This window comes from Cajanus cajan, chromosome 4 (assembly GCF_000230855.2).
Source record: "Cajanus cajan strain Asha chromosome 4, NIPB_CcT2T_4, whole genome shotgun sequence".
In the NCBI taxonomy this organism is placed as follows: Eukaryota; Viridiplantae; Streptophyta; class Magnoliopsida; order Fabales; family Fabaceae; genus Cajanus; species Cajanus cajan.
Window position 1 is genome coordinate 22,039,047 of NC_138520.1, and position 22,725 is coordinate 22,061,771.

A 22,725-nucleotide genomic window follows, 5' to 3' on the forward strand; every position below is an offset into this window, starting at 1 on the left:
ACGTGGATCCGTCACTGGTTCTATATACCTAATTTTGTCCAGACCTGTAAAACAAAGAAATGGACATCTAGCATGAAGAAAAGGAGCTCCCGAAGGACTAGAAAAAATAGGATCCCAAAGTCCAATAAGGTGGTTTAGAAGCCTAGAACGGCCCGTTCCCAATCCAGAACGGGCCGTTCCAAACTCCCAAAAAGACTTGTAAAAACTAGTTTGGAACGGACCGTTTCAATATAATTTGTAATGAGTAACTATCATACTCAGAATGGGCGTTGCAAATCCGGAACGGGCCGTTCTAAGTTTGAAATTTACTCATAAAAGATTGGTATAGAATGGGTTGTTCCGATGAAGTTTCTTATGTGTAAAATTCAGATCCAAAACAGGTCATTCTGTCCCGTTTCAGATTAAAATTTAACACATAGAAGAATGAGCCAGAACAGGCCTTTCCGGAACTGGAACGGCCGTTCTGCTGACGTTTATAAATAGAAGACCAGACATTGCTCGGTGGTCGAAAAAATTACTTCTGCACCCATATAGCTCGAAAATTCTTTTTCTTCATCCTATTTTATTTCTTGAGATTTTGAATCAGTCTGTTGGTGTGACTCATAAATAATATTATTAGACGTTGAGGGTCTTACCATTTTGATCTTATTAGGTGCACTTTGCAATATGAAAAGTCCTTGAGCCTCTACCACCATGTGGTCTTTTATTTTTATTAGCATGAGCATTAATGTGTGGCATTTACTACTCCCTTGTCCACATGAATTCTATTAGAATTATAGCACCTCCGAAGAATTAGGTGCCATTTTGCCTAATACAAAAAATTTATTATGGCTCAATTTGGTTTCACATGGGCTTTTACCCTCCACATTATCAAGTTGAGAATCTACCAAACTATTATAACCTTTATTCTTGTTACGTTTCCTTTTTTTCAAAACCAACCAATCCCCATACATATTCTTTTCACCTTGATTCCTTCCATGGTACCTAGAACTCATGCAAAATTGTATCATCAATAAAACACTTGGGACGAAGTTGTTCGCTCTCTTCCAATTCAACCCTAAACACATTAAGACCAATGAGGTCCTTATTCGCTCGTTGTGGCAGGTTTCTAAACCTCCATCATCTTATGGTGAAACTAGATCTTCGAGGTTGTAAAGGAACCTCCATCATGCAACCCCTCCATCACTTAACTTAGTTGCCTTTCTATTATTAAAATTAAAATATACAAATTTTAATTTTAAAGACAAAAAGATCCCTTAATGGTTTTTTTTAACAAAGATTTAAATTAGGACAAGCGATATAAGGTCAAAGTCAATCACTAATTTTTTAAAATATTATTAGTAAAATTATAAATTCTTTATTTTATCTCTATCATTAAATATGCATGAATGAGTAAAAGTACCTTAAAATTAATGAGAAAAAATATATTTAAATTTAAAAACTATGATTATAAATACAAAAATAAAATGTTGTCTTATTTTTATGTACGATCAACGTAGTAATGGTGAAGATAAAATATACCTAATCACACATTTAAAGAAGTATACACATATTCTTATGTTTAAAGTGTAATCATTATAGTTTTGATGTATAAGAAAAAGTTGATTTTGTTTTTAGGGGGTAATTTACCTTGGAAACTGCTATTGCACCCATGATAATTGAAGAGTTTTGGTACCTCAAATTAGATGAACAAATAAATTTTAAAAAAATAAATTTAAAATAACATAAATTTTAGATAAAAAATTTGTAAAAAAATGAATCAATCAAAAATATTAATTCAAAAAAAATAATCAAAAGGTTAATTTTCATAACAAATTTTATTTATATGTGACAAAATTAAAAAATTAAAACAAAAAATATAATAATATTATAAAAATATTAAAATAAGACAAATAATAATAAATAATATAATTGAAAAACTAATTTATACTATAAATTAAAAAAATTAAAACTAAAAAAAATTAAAATATATTAACAAAATATTAATATTAAATTATTTAATTATAATAAATACTACATTAAAATAAAATTTAAAATATATAAAAATAATTAAAAATGTAGAAAATTTTATAAAAAATAAATTATTAAAAAAAAAAAAAACAAACAAATAGTTCAATAATAAAAAAAAATATGCGACTGTCGTAGAGTTTTCCATTTACCTTTTATGCGTAATGTGAGTTTTTGGTGTGAAACTTGTGTATGGATGGAATCGAATCCAAGTTGGAATGCGGTGTCAAAAATCGTAAAAATAGTTGAAGTCAAAGTTGGCATCAGCAGTATCGTTACTGGTAAGTAGTACCAAACCACCCCCCAATTCGGAATAAGAGAAGAGAAGCTCTTTCGTTTTCTGCTCCGTCACCGACCACCGTCGACAAACTTTTCGCCAAGGATGGTAGTGACACCCAAAATCGCTCCTTCGATGCTCTCTTCCGACTTCGCCAATTTGGCTTCGGAGGCCCATCGCATGTTCAACCTCGGCGCCGATTGGCTCCACATGGACATCATGGTAACCAATGTCTCCGATTCACCAGTTTTTTTTTTTTTTTTTCATATCCATGCTTACTTGCTCATATTTTTCATTTTTCCTTCATTTGCAGGATGGGTAACGACCTCGCCTCTTGCTTTGCTTCTGCTGTAATTGTCCTCAGATTGTTGCCATTACTTCCAAATTTAATGGGTTTTTATGTTGCATTTCTGTTTATTCCCTTTTCTTGTTTTGTTTGGTTAGCCTGGAAATACCTCTCTAGGAGAAAAAAAAAAGTAGGTAGGAAAAATGCATAAAAGTTTAGGTAAAACTAGCTCATGCATGAGTTAGAAATATCTTTATGGAGAAATTAATAAACTAACATGAGAAAATATCTTTAGGAGAAAAAAAAGATAGGTAGGAAAAATGGAAAAAAGTTTCGCTACAAGTTAAAACTACTAGCTCATACGTGAGAAACTAATATGAGAGAGCTTCTATAAAGTAGCTCATTTGATAGATTTCATCTTACAATCAATTAAAATTAAGCGAAGTTGTCCAACTAATATATAAATTGCCCTCCCCCCTCCAGAACTAGGCAATACCTATCATAATAGGCAAACCAAGAAGATAGACTTTAGGCTCTGATTCCATGTTAGATTTCAGCTTAAAACAAATTGACATTAAGTGAAACTGCTCAATAGATATATAAACTGCATCTGGAGAATTGAGACAGTTGATGTGAGACTTTCCAACAATGTTTAAGTTAATTTTAACTTATGAAAAACTTATTTCATTTTTCCTTTTTCTAGAAGTGTTTATGAAGTTTGCCCAAAATGACTCTTAATATTATCTTTCTACAAGGATAACGGTGATAGTTCTTTTACTTGCAAGGATATATTTTTGTGGCAGATTCTAGTGTCTATTTTGCTTCTATGCTTGTAACAATGAATTTGAGTGAGGTGTAATTAGTTTGTTTGGAGCTTTGGGTTGGGTTAACATCGACTAATATTCTCTTTAGTTTATTTGAATACATATTCTCTCACATAGTAGGGATAAGAATGTTCAATGGTGAATCATTTGTTGAATGTATTGGGGTATAGTTATTAATGAATATTAGTGAATAATACATTCTGAATCAAGCTTATCAATAGGACTGATCTATTAGCAGATGGAGGATGCCAATCTTCTGTCATGTACTCATGTTCAATAATAACAATAGCAGGATCTTTTAAATCTCATACTCTCAGTGTAGGTTCTGCTACAGTATTCATTTCTAGTCAATGCTTCATTCTCTTCTATAAATTACTCCAATATCAATTGTCTGTATTGTGTTGTACATGGTTGTTAGAATCTTGCGATTCAATATGATTCAGCTATCTTTCAATTTGTATCATAAGATGAATCTAAATGGTTTTGTATCTTATGATACATAAACGAATCTCTACAATTTTGTATCATACATACAAATCAGATGATTCAAAGATTCATTAATTATTTGTTTACTTTTTTATTCATCAATTCTCATGAAAAAATTGAAAAGTCGCATGAGCTTAATTTGTTAAATGAAAAGGAATTGAAGAAGCACTTATGCTATTTGATTATTCCACTACTTTATTTTTCACTCACTCATTCAATGCCTGCATTCCATTGGCTATTTCATTTCATAAGACTTATTGTTAATTTCTTTTATCTATTCATAGTTTAAAATTATTACAATGAACTCTTTATATATTATCTATATGATATATTAGAAATAACTGGATTTTTTTCACCTTACCCTGTTGTTTATAGTATTTTAATTTAATTCTTCTAGCCAAGTATTTTGATCTATGCAACATTCCTATGTTGCATATGCTTGTAACCCAGTAATTGTTTTTGGCCATTAATCATATAAACATGTGGCAAATGCCAAAATCTCATGGCTATTTTCTGGTGATGGATTTCTGATTAAGTCATAATTTTCTACCTGTCATCGAGTTCTTTGTTTTTGAAATAAATAATTTCTCTTTTATTGTATTGATATTAGGGAGAATGCCTTAATTATAAAAGTGTCATAGAACGGGACTACAATTTAGGCATTTCACTATACTCTTATTGAGTAGGATGATCATGTAATTGAAGTAAATTAAGAAAAATCTGGCAGAGCTTAGCAGTATTTATCTTTCAAGCTTTTGCTTGCAAGTGTATGAAGTAGAAACCGTAGGTTAAAGCTTGCATCTGGGTGCTAGTTCTATTCTGCATTAAAGATTGAAATCATAATAGTTGGAAAGGAATTTATTCATCAACTTGACTTGGTATTGCTATAGATGATTTAGAGTCACCTCATGGGTGCTTAATTTTGTTTATTATTATACTTTAACTTGAAAACGGAGAATAATTTTATTATTATTATTCATTCATATTACATTTTTCTTATACCTATTTGTAACAATCTAATCTTCTAAAATAAGGAAATAAGGAAAAATATTTTGAAAAATATCCTAGAAGATTCTATAGATATTTTCTCTAATTAGGAAGATTTTTCCTCTAATTACAACACTCCCCCTCAAGTTGGTAAATGAATATCAATCATTCCCAACTTGCCTACAAGATCTTGAAATCTACCCTGAGGGAGCCCTTTTGTAAAAATATCCGCTATCTGAAGTTCTGTAGGAACATGAGTTGTAATCACAAAGCCTCTGTCTAGATTATCTTTGATGAAATGTCTGTCAATCTCAATGTGTTTGGTCCTATCATGTTGTACTGGATTATGGGCAATGCTCATGGCAGACTTATTGTCACAGTATAGTTGCACGGGGTTGTCTACCTTGACTTTAAGGTCATCCAAAATGATTTTCATCCAGAGTCCTTCACACATTCCTTGAGCAAGGGCTCGAAATTCAGCTTCTGCACTAGAACGAGATACTCTATCTTGCTTTTTGCTCCTCCACGTTACGAGACTATCTCCAAGAAACATACAATACCCAGAAGTAGATTTTTTGTCAGTAATAGAACCTGCATAGTCAGCATCAGTATATATTTTCATAGTCAATTTATCTTCCCTTTTGAACAATAACCCTTTTCCTGGACTTGACTTCAAGTACTGGAGAATTTTGTCAACTGCTTGCATGTGTCTCTCTCTTGGATCATGCATAAATTGGCTCACTACACTAACTGCATAAGCAATGTCTGGTCTCGTGTGTGATAGATAAATCAATTTCCCTACCAATCTCTGATATTGGGCCTTCTCTACTGGAGCACTTTCTTCACTTCCAATTCTGTGATTTTGTTCTATAGGAACTGTTGAGGTTCTACATCCCAGCTTCCCTGTTTCTTTGAGGAGATCAAGTACATATTTCCTTTGGGAGATGAAAATTCCATTTTTGGAATAAGCAACCTCTATTCCAAGAAAATACTTGAGTTTTCCTAGGTCTTTCATTTCAAATTGGGCTGCCAATTTTTCTTTTAATGCCAATTTTTCTATTTCATCATCTTCTGCAATAATCATATCATCCACATAGACAAACAATAGAGTGAGTTTACCTGTAGAAGAGTGTTTTATGAATAGAATATGATCTCCTTGGCTTTGTCTGTATCCCAAGGAAACCATTACTTTTGTAAATCTTCCAAACCATGCTCTAGGGGATTGCTTAAGACCATACAATGCTTTCTTTAGGAGGCATACCTTGTTTCTTTCATTTTTCACTTCAAAACCTGGGGGAATCTCCATGTACACTTTCTCTTCTAGATTTCCATGAAGAAAGGCATTCTTCACATCCAACTGGTGTAAGTCCCAACCAAAATGAGCAGCCAAAGCGAGAACAACTCAAACTGTATTCATCTTTGCCACTGGGGCAAACGTTTCCTCATAGTCAATCCCATAAGTTTGGGTATAGCCTTTTGCCACCAATCTAGCTTTATATCTTTCTATTGTCCCATCTGCCTTATGTTTCACTGTGAATATCCATCTACACCCTACTGCCTTCTTGTCTCTTGGCTTATCAACAATCTCCCAATTTGAATTTCTTTCTAATGCATTCATCTCTTCTTTCATGGCTTGAGTCCAATGTTCAAGTTTCATGGCCTCCTGGACCGAGGTAGGAATTTCTGTGGCATCAATGGCAGCAATAAAGCTTCTGTGCTTATCAGAGAGATTGTTAGTGCAAACATACTGAGAAATAGGATATTTAACACATGATCTTCTTTCCTTTCTCAATGCAATGGGTAAGTCTTCAATAATACTTACCTCCTCACTGTTATCTTCAGGGATTCTCACCTCCGGATTAGACAATTTTTCTTGCTCGAGAGTTAAAGTGGGTTGTTTTCTTCTTTCATATTTTTTGCCGAAAAATTTGTCTTCCTCTTCTTCCGCTTCTTCCTCATTGTGGACCATGGTAGCTTCATTGCTTAGATCTTGGGCATCTTGCAAAGACAAATATGGTAATGACAAGAAGGAGAGTTCCTCCACTTCAAGTGTTTTCTCCTCCTGAAGTGGTGGACTGGCATAAAAGGATTGTGTTTCCTGAAAGGTGACATCCATGGTGATAAAGACGCGACGACTCTGAGGATGATAACATTTGTACCCTTTTTTATTAGAAGGATACCCAATAAAGACACATTTAAGAGCTTTGGGATCTAATTTACTACGATTAGGATGATGAGAGTGAACAAAAATAGTACATCCAAAGACTCGACTAGGTAGACTCGATATTAGAGGGCAAGAGGGAACAAAAGACAATAGAGACTCTATAGGACTAATGCCATTTAAGATACGGGTGGGTAACCTGTTGATGAGATATGTGGCAGTTAACACAGCTTCTCCCCAGTAATTTTTTGGAACAGACATTTGAAAAAGAAGAGCTCTAGTTACTTCTAGAAGATGACGATTCTTTCTTTCTGCAACCCCGTTTTGTTGAGGGGTGTTTACACATGTTAGTTCATGAACAATACCATTATGAGACAAAAAATTGATAAATTCATGATTCACATATTCAGTATCATTATCAGACCTGATTCTTTTGATATTTTTTTCAAATTGATTTTGGATCAGACGGAAAAAATTAACAAAGATTTGGAAAACTTCTGATTTATTTTTCATAAGGTATGTCCATGTGACACGAGTACAATCGTCAATAAAGGTAACGAACCATTTGGCTCCGGAAATAGATTCTACGACAAGTCCCCAAACATCAGAATGAATTAAATCAAATGGAGAAGTACTCTTTTTATTACTAATAGGATAGGATGCACGTTGGTGTTTTGACAATTGACAAATATCACAATTAAAAGACTCAACTGACTCCTTGATAAACAAATGAGGAAATAAGGACTTGATAAGGTTGAATGAAGGATGCCCAAGCCTTTTATGATGTAGCCATATTTGGGAATTTGCCCACGTCTCAGATGTAGCTTGTTGACTCATGATTTTAATTTTGTTTTGGTCATCGAATTCCAACAGATACAACCCACTCTGCTCTTTAGCAGTTAAAATTGTCTTCCCCGTAGCAAGGTCCTGAAAAACACAATGAGTCGAGAAAAAAGTTACTGAACAATTTAAATCTTTTATGAGCTTTTGCACAGAGATAAGATTATTGGCTAATTGTGGAACATGTAAAACATCCTTTAATATAATAGATGATTCCAAAATTATATTCCCAAAGCCGCATATGGGTACACCTTGACCATTCGCAACTATCATAAGTTGTTCTCTATTCCTTTGAATATATGATTTGAAGATCATACGAAAAGGTGTCATATGATCAGTTGCTCCTGAATCAAGAATCCAAATACCTTGAGACATAGGACCCACAGTATGGAGAGAACTCTTACCTTTCATGGATAGAGTACATGGTCCAGAGGGCTTACTTATTGATTCAATCATTCCTTTCAAACGATCTAGTTCCTCTTTAAAAGCTTTCATCTCAAAAAATCTGATGGTAGTAACTTAATGGATTTATTCTACAACTCTGTATGTGGCTACAACGATGAGTGAGCCGTGGAACGAACTTAGGAGGCTCCTGCAACCAGTTCTGTGACAGCAGCGGCGAGTGGGCCTCGTCGAAGCTAGGCGCGTGGGACGTCACCGGAAAAGGAACAAAACTCAACTCAGATCTACTCAAATCTGCACCAAATGGGACGTCACCGACCTGTGGAATGGATTCAGAAGGCTCCGACGACTCTTTCTGTGGCGGCGGCGGCGAGTGGGTCTCGCTGGAGCTAGGCGCATGGGCTACACGCGTCGGCGACGGTGGTGGCGCGTGGCGGCGCGTGGTGGCGTTTTTCCCGAAGCGAATTCCGGCGTTGTGTTCGCCGGAGTTGGGCGCACCTTTCTGCCCTATCAACGACCCCAACGGCTATGGTGGCAGCCGTAGTGGCCGGACAGCGGCGGCGGTGGCTACTGTTTACAACGGAAACGGAGCTCCCAAGATCGGGACCTCTGATACCAACTTGAAAACGGAGAATAATTTTATTATTATTATTCATTCATATTACATTTTCCTTATACCTATTTGTAACAATCTAATCTTCTAAAATAAGGAAATAAGGAAAAATATTCTGAAAAATATCCTAGAAGATTCTATAGATATTTTCTCTAATTAGGAAGATTTTTCCTCTAATTACAACACTTTACTTTACTGTTTTTGTGTGTGGTTGTCCAATAAATTACTGAACATGTTTCCTTTCCTTTCTCCCCTTTGCTTCTATTTTGTGCAGGCATTTTGTCCCCAATTTAACTATTGGTGCTCCAGTTATTGAAAGTCTGAGAAAGCACACAAAGTAACAATCTTCATTTTTCACTGGTCTAGATGATTTTATGCAGATTTTTTTTGTTGCCTATTAGCACGATATATGGTGCACTTTAGTCATTAACCATTAACCCTTGCAGGAGATATTTGGATTGTCACCTTATGGTTACAAACCCTCTTGATTATGTTGAACCCTTGGCAAAAGCTGGTGCTTCTGGTTTTACATTTCATGTAGAGTCATCAAAAAGTTGGTCCCTATACTTTCTTCTTTTGGTTTGTCTTCCTTTTATGCTGTTTTCTTCTGCCTACCTTTATATAATATTTTGTCTTCTGCCTCTTAAAAAAGTGATTTTTGTGGATAGATAACTGGGAAGAACTTATTCAAAAAATCAAGTCACGTGGCATGAGGCCTGGTGTAGCATTAAAGCCTGGGACCCCCGTTGGAGATGTTTATCCTCTGGTATGTAGTTTTCCAGCTCTGGTTCTCATATGGTCATACCTGTATAGCTGGATTTTATTATCTGCCTTTATCATCTGTGAGTGTCGTGAGTCCTCGTGCATAAACTTGAGAATAGATACAATATCTATGACCGGAAGCCCTTAGTCTTATGTGCATGTGTGTTTTTTTTTTTTTGCCTTTTCTTTTTCTTATGTGTCATAATCTTTATTCTTTTCACTGACAGGTGGAAGCTGAAAATCCTGTGGAAATGGTTCTTGTGATGACTGTAGAGCCTGGGTTTGGAGGACAAAAATTTATGCCCGAGATGATGGATAAAGTATCGTCACTCTTTCTTGTGTTATGCTTTGTGACTGAAATTTCTTGTCAATTATGCAAGTTGTATCTATCTTTTCGTTAATTTTTTTTCTTCCATTTTGAAATTTCAAACCAGGTACGTATACTTAGGATGAAGTATCCATCACTTGACATAGAGGTACCTCAGCACATTTTTTTGTCTCTAACTTCTTTACTTTCAAGTTAGATGATATTTTCCACATGGTTGTAGACACAGTAGAGTATTGATATTTTCTGCTTGCTTGATTCTTGAACTTGTTAAATCTTTCACGTTTTACTTTTTTATGTTCTCTTCATTTATTTTTATTTTTTAAAAAAAGAAAAAATGGTCTTTTATTTATTTTTTGCCTTTGCACTTTTAACTTCTTTTATATAATGGTTTCTCACCAAAACTTCCCATTCAATATTATTTCTAAGTGCTCAATTATTGTATTCACGGAGATTGGAGGTGATTAAGGTTCTTATTGGAAGAGCTTATTCATAGCTTATTTAGACTTATCTTATAACAAAGGCATCTGTGTAAGTGTTTGGGAGAACTTATGAAATAAAGTTATGATATGTTCGTAAATTATTTTCAGCTTATCTCAAAAAGGTTCTTCAGATGAAAATAGCTTATAGCTTATATAGAATCAGTTTAACCCTATTTCCTCCTTGATTATAAAATAACCTATACATAAGTGCTTATATAATAAGCACTTATTCAATAAGTCCTTAATTATTTTCATAAGCTCATGTACACTAAATAAAATAATCGAAACCGTCCCTAAATGCTTGTGTTAGCATGCTCATGCACACTAGTAATGATATTATTTTTGCAACAACTGAAACAAGCTCAATTTCAGGTTGATGGTGGTTTAGGGCCTTCAACCATAGACATGGCCGCATCAGCTGGGGCAAATTGCATTGTTGCTGGAAGTTCCGTGTTTGGAGCCCCTGAGCCAGCTCAAGTAATATCCTTACTGAGGAATTCCGTGGAGAAAGCCCAGCAAACCTTCATACAGTAAAAAATGTCGTTTTAAGTTGTACACTGTACGCTTCCCATAATCAATATGCTTAATGTTAACATTTTCATAAGTCGAATAAAAGAATGTGACTTGAAAATGTTTCTTTATATTTCTGTATCAAGTGTGCATTTCATAAATATATAAAGGCACAAAAGGGGATGACACATGCTGCTGTCACCTAACTCCTTTGCTAAAGAACATTGTGTTTAAATTTAAATTTAAATTTTGAACCATTGTTAGTATTTTTATATTATGTGTACACATCAGATAAGAGAGTGCCACGTATGGTTTGTAGTAAGTAACCAAGCTTTTAAACTAGCAGTCTAGCACAAAATCATATCAATAGTTTCCTATTTAGCTGGCGCTATATGATATTACCGATAGTGTGAAATCAGTAATATCAAAGTTGAATCCTCTGGTAATTAATATTTATCTTCATAGACACTTGTATGTCAATTCAATGATTCCTATTCATTTAGAACAGTAATTACCTAATCTGATTTCTAGTTAAGTTCATATCTTGGACTCATTTGGGGGGATGGGGTTAAAGTGGACGACTCTTGCCTTAGTTATATGTTACATACAGCTAATATGTTTGGTTAATTATGTTTCCATGAAAGTGCTTGTTCTTGTTTCGGATCGATGCACCGATTACCCTTATTTTTATCAGCACACTTTGGCACATGCACTGTATCATAAGTGTATCTCTTGATTAGATGGAAGCTTATCACAATATTCAGCTCTCAATCTTCCCACCTACAATGTCTTTGAATCCTTGGATGGATAGAAGTCTAATTAAATCTGCATCTCTTGACTTCTTTAATTGCACAATTTGTGCCAAATCATCCTCGTAACTGAATTCATAAATTTTAAGTTCTGTTTTTTAATAGTATATTTTTTGTGACTCTATTCTGGACACAACAAATTATAAGTGTCTTAAGGATTGGGTTTGTCTCCTACTACTCCCAAAATCAGCTTAAATTAATTTCTACCAAGAACAGTGGGCAGCATGTGTCCTCACGTGCATGTGCACGCTTTATTATGCCATTTATTCAGACCCCATACTTTGATCATATGGAAAAACATGCTTCTAAAAGTGAGTTGTAGTCATTCTCTACGTCATGTGAGGAGAAGACAAGTAATATTCATCTTAGGGTAATACCACAGTCCACAGATATTAACCAGCGTGACCTAATTTGATGGCTTTTTGAGTCTTATGCCTTATTTTTGTATTTGTTTTGGAAACCATCATGCAAATTGGTATTCATGTAAATTCAAAACCTTACTCAAACCAAAATAGAGAAAATAGTTTAAATGAGAACAATTGAAATTTATTTCAACAACCCAAACTAATTAAATTTCATTTGACAAAAGTTATCTATAGCTGCTAATTTTTTTTTTCCAGGATCTGATATCCATGAAGGGAGTTGTTTTGTTTTGCTCTTCCTCCTCACACCATGGTCATGAATGACTGACTTTGAAGATTTTTTTTTGATAAATGAATTATAAATACCTCTTTTTAGTTCTGGACAAGACAGACATCTTATTTATTTTATTTATTTATTTAATTTAGAATAAAAAACAACAAAACTAATCCTTTTCTTTTCTTAAATTATACCAACAAGCCATCAAGGTAATATTGAAAAAACATCTTGTGCAAAAAGTGCATTTAGATAGATAGAGAGAGAGGGGGGGGGGGGGGAACAGTGAGGGTACTGTTGCTGTGAATAACACAATGAATTATGCTGTGTTGTCAAGTCTTGGGGCCAGGGTAAACGGATATGATGACAACCACTAGGCAAATGTTTAAAAGCTTGCTCCTCATGCCTCAGCTGCGTAATCAAAAGCCACAATTTTTCTTTCCGTTATTCAATAAGTTCTTGAAAAAGGGTGAAGGGGAATACAAGGAAAGTATTTTAAGAATACCCGTGAATCCTTGTTTCTCTAATCGTGAACACCACTACTTTTTGACTTCACTGAATCCAAGTTAGGCTAAAAGCTGGTACAAAAATAATGGGTCTGAGAATCTGAGCCATGCCATTCACCAGATTTTCGTTACGTTATTCCTTGTTGCAGGTAAAGTACCAATCACATCGAGTTCTCTGTTTTAGAATGCCTTCAAATGTATTGGTTCCAGACCAGATGCCAACCTCATCACCGCCTCCTTAGCCAATTCAACGCCACAAATTTACATTTTTTTTTTTGTCTCCGAGCCCCAGAAGTATCGAGATATATAGTTCAAAAGAAGAGAAATGACACACGTATCAAATGCTTGAATCAAACACCACACAACACGACAATTTGAATAACAGTAAAACACTCCAAACATTGTATCATAGTATCTGTATTCTTTTGCTGTATTTTGTATCCTTGTCACTTTCCATACTTCACAACCAAGGAGAGTATACATCATACTCATAAGAACCAACCACGCTAATTTTTAAAACTACAGCTTTAAACTATTCAAGCCAACTCCAATTTTTAAAAGAAGAAAAAAGTAAATAATCAAATTAGTGCAGTTTCCGTCGTATCATAGTGTGTTTGTTTCTACATCTGAAATGCTCAAATGTCAGTTTAACCCAAAGTAGCAAGACACAAATTTCTTCTTAGGAGTGACTTGAAAATTGTGACAATTCTAAACCAAACACACGCTTAATCATTTTGGTTTGAGACCACCGTATCCTTTATAGGAGGTAATCCTGCTTGAGATTTAAATATTTAACACAAATTCATATTTATTTTTTGAACTTGAGATTTCCGATTAAACTGAATTTATTCTATATTAATTGAACAATATGTTTCAGAAACAACGGGTGTAATTTTCATAATCCAAAAACTATTATGAGAGATTGTGTATACACTATTGACTCAAGAAAGGAAAGAAAATAGTTTTGTAAGCATGGACTTATTTTATTGTTGGTATCTCAGGATTCTAACGTACAATAACAACTCAGAAAATGAAAAGGACCAGTTCTTTCATGAAGAAAAAAGTTTCATAAGCAGGGACTTATTTTAATATGCAGTTTCCATCATATTACAGTGGGTTTGTTTTTATGTCTAAAATACTCAAATATCAGTTTGACCAAAGTAACATGACTCAAACTTTTTCGTTAGTGTTTCGAAAGTCGTGGAAACTTTAAACCAAATAAACATTGAGTCATTTTGGTTTGAGATCCCTGATATCTTTCTTAAAAGGTAATTCTATTTGAATTAGATAGAATTACTATAGATGAACGCCAGATTTTTAAAGCTATTACATAATTAGATTTCAACTTAAACTAAATATAATCCTGCATCAGTTGATCTATTTATGAAAATTGTGTTTATGGCAAATGGAATACACACATAAAACGACTAATTGAACAACTAAATGTATATTCAGAAACAATGGGTGTGATTTTCATAATCCAAAAACTAGTATAAGTGATTGTGTATACACTATTGACTCAAGAAAGGAGACAAATAGTTTCATAAGCAGGGGCTTATTTTAATATTGGTGATCTCAGGATTCTAATGTACATGTACAATAACAACACAGAGAAAATGAAAAGGATCAGTTCATTCATGAAGAAACTATGCTTAGTTAGTTATAGTCATTGAGATAAGGGTTGTTGGATGCAATGTGGCTTGGCATGGGCGGTGGGTAATTAATCTTTTCTCCATGGTAGTGGCACTGGTCAACTTAGGATATAAATTATCTCTCGGACCTATCTATGTGTAGCCCTTCTTTCATGCCATAACTTTACCATGCATTATAGTTAATCTTCTTTTGTCTGCTCATATACTTTCCACTACTTGCATCATTTCTATCCACACTGCTTCACAGATTATATTCTCTGTAATCTCTATGCTCCCTTCTCATCTTTCATTCTTGGAAAGTCCAGCTATGTCTTTGCTTTTATATGTAAAAGTTGCATGTACTTTGGAGACATAGTGCTATCCATCTAAGCTTCTTTTGCATTGATGGGAGACCCCTTGTTGTAGACTTTTATGTCTTGGCTGTTTGTTTTGGCCTTGTTTGATTGGAGTTTAAGGTGAAAAATAAAACCAAAAAAGTAAAAATTTCAAGGTTTGGATTTTCAACTCTTTGATCAAGTACCGAGACTAAAATGAGGTAAATTTTGTTTTTTACTTTGCCCAAGCATTTGCTTTTACATTAACACCGAATATGATATACACATGGACACCAAGATCCGACTAACATCTAAAATATAAGAGATAGTATCTATATATAATTAACATGAAAAAATATAAATTAAAAATTAAGATTTATATATATTCATCTTTAAAGTTGTATAACTTTACAATTTGTATATAATAATCACCCTTAAAAGATGAATCATATTTCTTAAAAATTAAAATAATTAGCAAATTTTATGAAAATGAAGATTCACAAAAATAAAAATAACAAGCTTTTAGGAGCTTTGCAATATTTATAAATAAATTTTCTTTTTTAATCTTTTTTATAATGAACTTTAAATAAGTGTTTATAGTAAAGAATAAGTATGAATTCACTTTCTTAATTTCTATCTAAGTTGTGTTAAAGAGATGTATAAATTGTGTCAAAAAAATGTTCAAATTATGTCTGGACAAAAAATAATTATTTTTAATTGTGACACAATGAAAATGTGTCGTACATATATTTAAGAAGTATCATATCTAAAATATATCGGAATATTTAAAATATATCAGATATATGGCATTTTGTGGATGTATAGATGCCTCTAATTTACTGTTTAGTGTTTAACATTTTAAATTTTTATTCACTCTTTTCATCACCATATTAACCTTTTCATATTTTCTAACTCCGCTTCATTGCACTATAATATTTGCCAGCAGAGCATAACACAAATCAAGAGACACATTCGATAGTTATTGTACAAGTCTAAATGAGCCAAATATGTAGGTTGTTATAGAAACCACGTGATTTATATCAAATAACTTTTGAAACCATGGGGACCATTTCTCCCCCAAGTCCAACCCTACTCCCAACAGAGGATTAATAAATATTAATTAGAAGGCATGAACTTGGACAATTAAGTTTTGATCCTATTCACCCCTCCCCTAGGTTCTCAACTTGTCTTAGATTTGTTTAAAAGGCTATGCATTATTTTAAATTTAATGATGGTCTGCATGAACTTAATACATAATTAAGTCAATCCGCTAATGTTTATCCTCTCTCTCTCTCTGGATAAATACCCATTCCTCTCATATTATTTGTTATATATATATATATATATATTAAAAATATTAATTACAAAAATTACAATAATAAAATTATTTTCTTTATCAAAATTCACCCTAATAAAAAGTTAGAATTTAGTTATCTCACATGTCAAATCTGCTTAATTCACAAAAAAATATGAAATAGAAAGAATCATCTCAATTCATTAATTTCCCAACCCAGTGAATTTTCTTCTCTAACTTGTAAGGAGAGAAAATAGATTTTAGATTGGAAAGAAAGAAAAAGACTCTTTTCTTATTTAGCTAAGAAGGAGAGAGATGAGATATTTAAAATTTAATTTATTTTTAAATCCTTATAATTATATATTTCAAAACATAAGTCATGATATTTTAATCAATACATTTTAAATGTTTAAATTCTCTCTCATCTGTTTCAAATCCTCGAATATCGAATAAAGGCAAAAATGTGATGAAAAGGAACTGTGTTACCTTACAATTTTTTTATCTCTTAAAAATTAAATTAAACAATGAAACTTTATAAAAACATCTCTTCTCTCTTATTTAATTATATTTCCTCCCAACTAAAATCTGATATGTTAGATTGTTAGTGGTTTTCTAATGTGACAAAGACAAACCAAAACATTCAAAGCCACAAAATAAGATGAAATGGAGGGATTTGATCCTGAGCATATATATATATGATATGTTAAAGAGTGAGGTTGTTCACATCACATGCAGAGGTAGATTCATACAAAGGCAGGTTTGAAGCCCGAGGAGGTTCTAAAAGCAGTGAGTTAAAAGAGTGTTGCTATAGTCACCTGAACAGCTGTAGTCAGAAGCGTCAAAATATACAAAATAAACTTGGTGATTCCCAACACTCCTTTGAAAAAAATTCTGTTATCTTTCACTTGTATAGATCCGAAATACTCACTCTCCAAGAGACACCCTTTCTATTTTAATACTCCACTCCATGTTAGAGCTAGCTGAGTGGTCATGGCCACAGTAGAATTCATCATTGCATTTCACATGAAGCCTTTGGTTTTTCTCCTTTGGCTCTTTGTCCCCTCATTGGGCAAAGACTTGCTTAGTTGTGAGACAACTTCACCTGATACCTCTGCCTACCATTGCATTCAAAATGTGCCACATAATAACAACCATAACCAATGTGCAACTTTTGCACTCTTTCTCACCAACTCTTACTATTCTTCTCTCTCCAACCTCACCTCTTATTTGGGACTCAACAAGTTTGTGGTAGCACAAGCCAATGGTTTTTCTGCTGACACTGAGTTTCTCTCCCTGGATCAGCCTCTCTTGCTACCAATTGATTGCAAATGCAAAGGTGGATTCTTTCAGGCTGAGTTAACCAAAATTACCATCAAAGGTGAGAGTTTCTATGACATTGCTGAATCACTAGAGGGCTTGACATCTTGCAAGGCTATTAGGGACATCAACCCTGGTGTGTCACCTTGGAATCTTGATGACAAAGTGAGATTGGTTGTCCCTTTGAGATGTTCTTGCCCTTTTTCGTCTCAAGTTAGACCACAGCCAAAGCTTCTGCTTTCTTATCCTGTGAGTGAAGGTGATACACTTTCCAATTTGGCCTCAAAGTTTAATGTTACCATAGAAGCTATTGTTTCTGCTAATAACATATCATCACAAACTAGAAGTCTTGCACTTGCACCCTTTACCTCTATTCTCATTCCACTTTATGGTAAGCCTGTCATTGGTCCTTTAGCTAAGCCTAAGGAACCAAATTCTGGATTTCAAACAGCCACCATCCCAGTAACAAGTCCTCACAAGAAGTCACCAATGTGGAAAACTGAATTGTGTATTGGCCTAGCTGGGGTTGCACTTGGAGTTTGCATTGCTTTTGCTGCAGCCTTTTTCTTTGTGAGATTGAAGCACAAGAAGGGGGAAGAGAATTCATGCAAAGAAAGAGATATGGAGCTGCAACATCTGAATCAAAGTGTGAGAACCACCTCAACTAGTGACAAGAAAGTTTCATTTGAGGGCTCCCAGGATGCTCTTGATGTGAAGATTGTGGATGCCACACCGCGCAAGATGTTGCTAGAGACATACACCAATGAAGATATGATAAAAGCAACCGAAGATTTCAGCTCAAGCAACCACATTGAAGGATCAGTGTACCACGGTCGTTTGAATGGGAAGAACATGGCAATCAAAAGAACAAAGGCAGAAACAGTGTCAAAGATGGATCTTGGCCTTTTCCATGATGCACTTCACCACCACCCCAATATACTAAGGCTTCTTGGAACAAGCATGTTGTTGGAGGAGGGGAAGGAACAAGAGTCATTTTTAGTTTTTGAGTATGCCAAAAATGGTTCATTGAAAGATTGGCTTCATGGTGGATTAGCCATCAAGAACCAATTCATTGCTTCCTGCTACTGTTTCCTAACATGGAGCCAAAGGCTCAAGATCTGCCTTGATGTGGCAAGTGCCTTGCAGTACATTCACCATGTTATGAATCCAAGCTATGTGCACAGAAACGTAAAGAGCAGAAACATCTTTTTGGATGAAGAATTTGGTGCCAAGATAGGGAATTTTGGTATGGCAAGTTGTGTTGAGAATGACACTGAGGACCCACATTTCTATTCCACCAACCCTGCCTCTTGGAGTCTTGGTTACTTGGCACCTGAGTATGTGCACCAAGGTGTGATTTCCCCAAGCATTGATATCTTTGCTTATGGGGTGGTTTTGTTGGAAGTTTTGTCTGGTCAAACTCCTATAAGCAGGCCTAATGAGAAGGGGGAAGGAAGCATTTGGCTTAGTGATAAAATCAAGTCCATTTTGGTGTCTGAAAATGTGAATGATCTAAGGGAGTGGATAGACAGTGCATTGGGGGAGAACTATTCATTTGATGCAGCTGTGACACTTGCCAACATTGCAAGAGCTTGTGTAGAGGAAGATTCTTCTTTGAGACCAAATGCAAGGGAAATAGTTGAGAAGATATCAAGATTGGTGGAGGAATTACCACAAGGGGAACATAACATGTTAATGTGTGAAAGCTCTAGCAAACCTCTGGTGAAGGCAGTGGAAAACAGTCTTGAATAATCATCCACTGAAGGAAGGAATCAAAGTAGATCCATGATCCTTGATTTTGGCCAATATGTTCAATCCTCGTTGATTTCAGAGCCCGTAGGAAATGGCTACCATAACTAAAAATTTCTCTTGCTCTTGGATTTTTCCATGTATTTTGTCCTTTTTTAATGTATGTAATTACCATAACAAATTAGAATAAGATACAAAACTGTTGTTCTTTTTCTTTGCCAGGAGATAAAAAGAGACACTATGTAACAAAATTCGTCAGAGAAGCATCTTTCATCTTTCTCTTTCATCAAAGACACGGATATTTTGACTGATTCAGTCAAAGATTAACAACAGCAGATGGAGAATATGTAAATTATACTATCATTTTGGCTCACATTTTTGTTATTATCTGGATCTTGGTATAACTTTGGATGCATAATTTACTTGACCATATGGACCAAATCTATTTGTGACCATAAGCTATTGATATCATGCATCTGCTTGCGATCAGAGAAAAATTCATTTTAATAGCACATCATATGTAGTAATTAAATTAAATAAATCTAGCTGAAGTGGACATATATGATTTGAATTTGGAACATGAAATGCTGGCAAAAGCCTAATGACCCCTAGCAAGCAATCTGTCAGACCTTTCTAAATGTGGAAAGTTATAGCATGTACTCTATCGTTAGCATTGTAAATTTCATAATGTCCTTGCCCATCATGAATGAAAAGAAAATAAACATCAATAGAAAGACGAGTAACTTCAAGAATCCCATGGATCACATTATTCTCTACCGATCTTCCACATTTTGATATGGTGACTTGGCTACATACATTTTTTTTTTGATAACTATAATAATGATACAAAATATTTACCAATAGAAATAGTGATTAATTTTTGTCGAAAATTGTGAGTGTACATAATGTGAGTATTTCCCTTCGAACATAGTGTATTCCATATTTAAGGTGAGAATTCAAACCTTAGACAATTTGGTTTAAAGATACAAGTCGATACTATTTGTGTTAAGCAATGTTGGGGATTGTGACTACAAACATCATGCATAGAGAAATTCCTATACAATCATTTTTCTCAACATTTTCATTTGCACTTTTGAATTTTACTTGAATAATATTATTTGCATTTTTTTTATAATCATAATATTGATAAGAAATATCCACATCAAAAGTGTTTACTAGAATGTTGATGAATATGATTTTTTTACAATGATCATTCTTTTTCTTTCTAAGTCTTCAAGCTTTTTGATATAGGTGCTTCAAGAAGGTGACTGTTACTAATTTCTGAGCACCTCTCACAGGTTTGCTTTGTTTATCTTTGTCTTCCTTTCTTTTAGAGAGAAGTGTCCAATAATGCATTAAATGTGAGTATTAAATACATTTCACCAAATTGTCAATACTATTTATCGCCTTTAAGATATCAAATGGAAGGAATTGTTGTGTGTTAATCACAAATGACTTTTATGAGACATTGCCTACTTTGAAAGATTTGTTTGTTCTTTTTCTGATGAAAAGCATGTCTCATTCCTTTTTGAAATGCAAGTATCGAAGAAACTTTTTATTCCTTTTAATTTGTTAAGAAATAACATATACAAATATGCTTTGGTTATCAAACATTATAAATGATATATATTAAATGCATTCGTCTTATAGACGAAGTAGTTTGTTTAAGAAATTACACATCATTATAACCAATCGTCTATTCTAATTCATCTTATAGTGTGATATGAAAAAATTTTCTCTAAAAATGTCTAAGTTTATTAATATTAAAATTGATACCATAAGGAATACAATACAACTTTTTGATCTAACACCCCTATAGTTTTGCTTTTGGCAACACTGAACACTAAATTTTGTCTGGAAAAAAACCAAAATAAAGAGGAAAAAATTATAAAAATAAATAATGACAAAATACAAAAATAAAAAATTGCAATCATTTTTTTTATATATAGAAGTGAAAATGAAAAAACAAATAAATACAAAATACTTAAAGATATAGTTTCCACTCCACTCTACTATCGCAGCCTTTGCAACTTATTTAATTTCTTTGCCTAAGCGTTTGCATCATCAAGTCGAACCTACTACACTTGCATGTCAAAGAGCAATAACATTTTAGCAAAATTTGTGGATCTAGTTTCCACTTGTTAGAGAGCCTGTGTACTTTTAAAAGAAAAAAAAAACATTTTCGAATTTTAGAAGAAAAATGATCACTTTTATTGGATATAAACAACTCCTTTTGTATTAGGCAGGGGAATTGAGAAATTTCTTGTCCATAACTCTTTTTGTTAGGGGTACCCCACACATGTTCACATTGGTCTAATATTGGGACCTAAGCCCTCATAATTTTTCTTTTGGTAATCTCTAAAAAGGCTCATACCAATGAAGCATGTGTATACTTTATAAACTCGTGTTTTTCCATTTATCTTGATATGAGATTTTGTTTGTACCTATAATTGTTAGTGATATAGTATTGATATTTAACACCTCTAAAGAATTTTATATGTTCTTAAAATGAATATTATTTATCTACCAAAAATGATTATAAGGGACTAAAAATAAAGAGTTTAGATTTTAGACGGATGGAAATTAAAGAAAATATTTTACAAGGATTAAAATCAAAATTTACTCATTTTACAAGGACCAAAAGCTATATTTATAAATTTTAGAAGGATAAAAAATAAAAAAAATTACAAGGACTAAAATAAAAAATCATTTATTTGATAGGAACTAAAAACATATTTGTGCCAAATAAAAATGATAATTAAGTGTTCTAATGGATTCACTTTAGTGTATACATCTGTCAATTTTATATTTTAGGATATATGAGTTATGACAATCCAAAAATTCTAAATTTAATAAAAGATAAAAAAAATTAAAAATTCCAACATGCAACTATTTTCTACCTATAGAACTACATGACTCTGATTCTTCATTATACATAGAGATATATAGGAGCAAAAAAATAAAATAAAATATTATTTTTACCAAAATTTGCAAGTGCACCAATGATTGGAATGAAGTCCTATGATGGTAGGAACATCTACAAAGACACTTTGACGCTTAAGTTAGAAAGGAGTCAAAGTTAAGGATAAAATATGGACACATATTAAACACTTTTTTTTATCGTCCTATTGCGAACTCCAATGGCAACAATCATTACTCAAAAGGCTTCTAACCAATAAAATATGTGTATTTTTTATAAATTCTTATTTTTCCTCTTATTTAAAGATATGGAACCTTGTTTATATCTCAATATGAATGTGATGACATGTGCAATGAAAGGTTCTTCTTCACCTTTTTATTCTTTATACTTTTGTTTTTCTTTTATGATATTTTAATATATGCAAATAGTATTTTTTTTTTTATCATTTTAGTCACCCACCTAATATCCAAATGATTATCATGAATGTTGGAGTAGCAAGGTTTAGGCACCCTTTGCAAACAAGTTACGATATCAAGATATGAAATCCTTGGGTTTCTTGATGGATT

The 22,725-nt window shown here is 33.5% G+C and overlaps 2 protein-coding genes across 2 annotated transcripts; both read left to right on the forward strand.

The window, feature by feature from the left end:
* Positions 1–2,209: 2,209 nt before the first annotated feature.
* LOC109802553 (ribulose-phosphate 3-epimerase, cytoplasmic isoform-like) lies at positions 2,210–11,127 on the forward strand. Its single transcript, XM_083072396.1, has 8 exons — positions 2,210–2,506; positions 2,598–2,602; positions 9,158–9,220; positions 9,330–9,436; positions 9,552–9,649; positions 9,873–9,965; positions 10,080–10,121; positions 10,825–11,127. Exons 1-8 carry the CDS (start codon positions 2,390–2,392, stop codon positions 10,984–10,986), a joined length of 687 nt encoding a protein of 228 aa, XP_082928522.1. The 5' UTR covers positions 2,210–2,389; the 3' UTR covers positions 10,987–11,127.
* A 5,542-nt stretch (positions 11,128–16,669) lies between these two features.
* Positions 16,670–19,622, forward strand: LYK2 (Protein kinase superfamily protein). Its single transcript, XM_020363897.3, has one exon. The coding sequence runs from the start codon at positions 17,164–17,166 to the stop codon at positions 19,240–19,242; it is 2,079 nt and encodes a 692-aa protein (XP_020219486.1). The 5' UTR covers positions 16,670–17,163; the 3' UTR covers positions 19,243–19,622.
* The last annotated feature ends 3,103 nt before the right edge of the window (positions 19,623–22,725 follow it).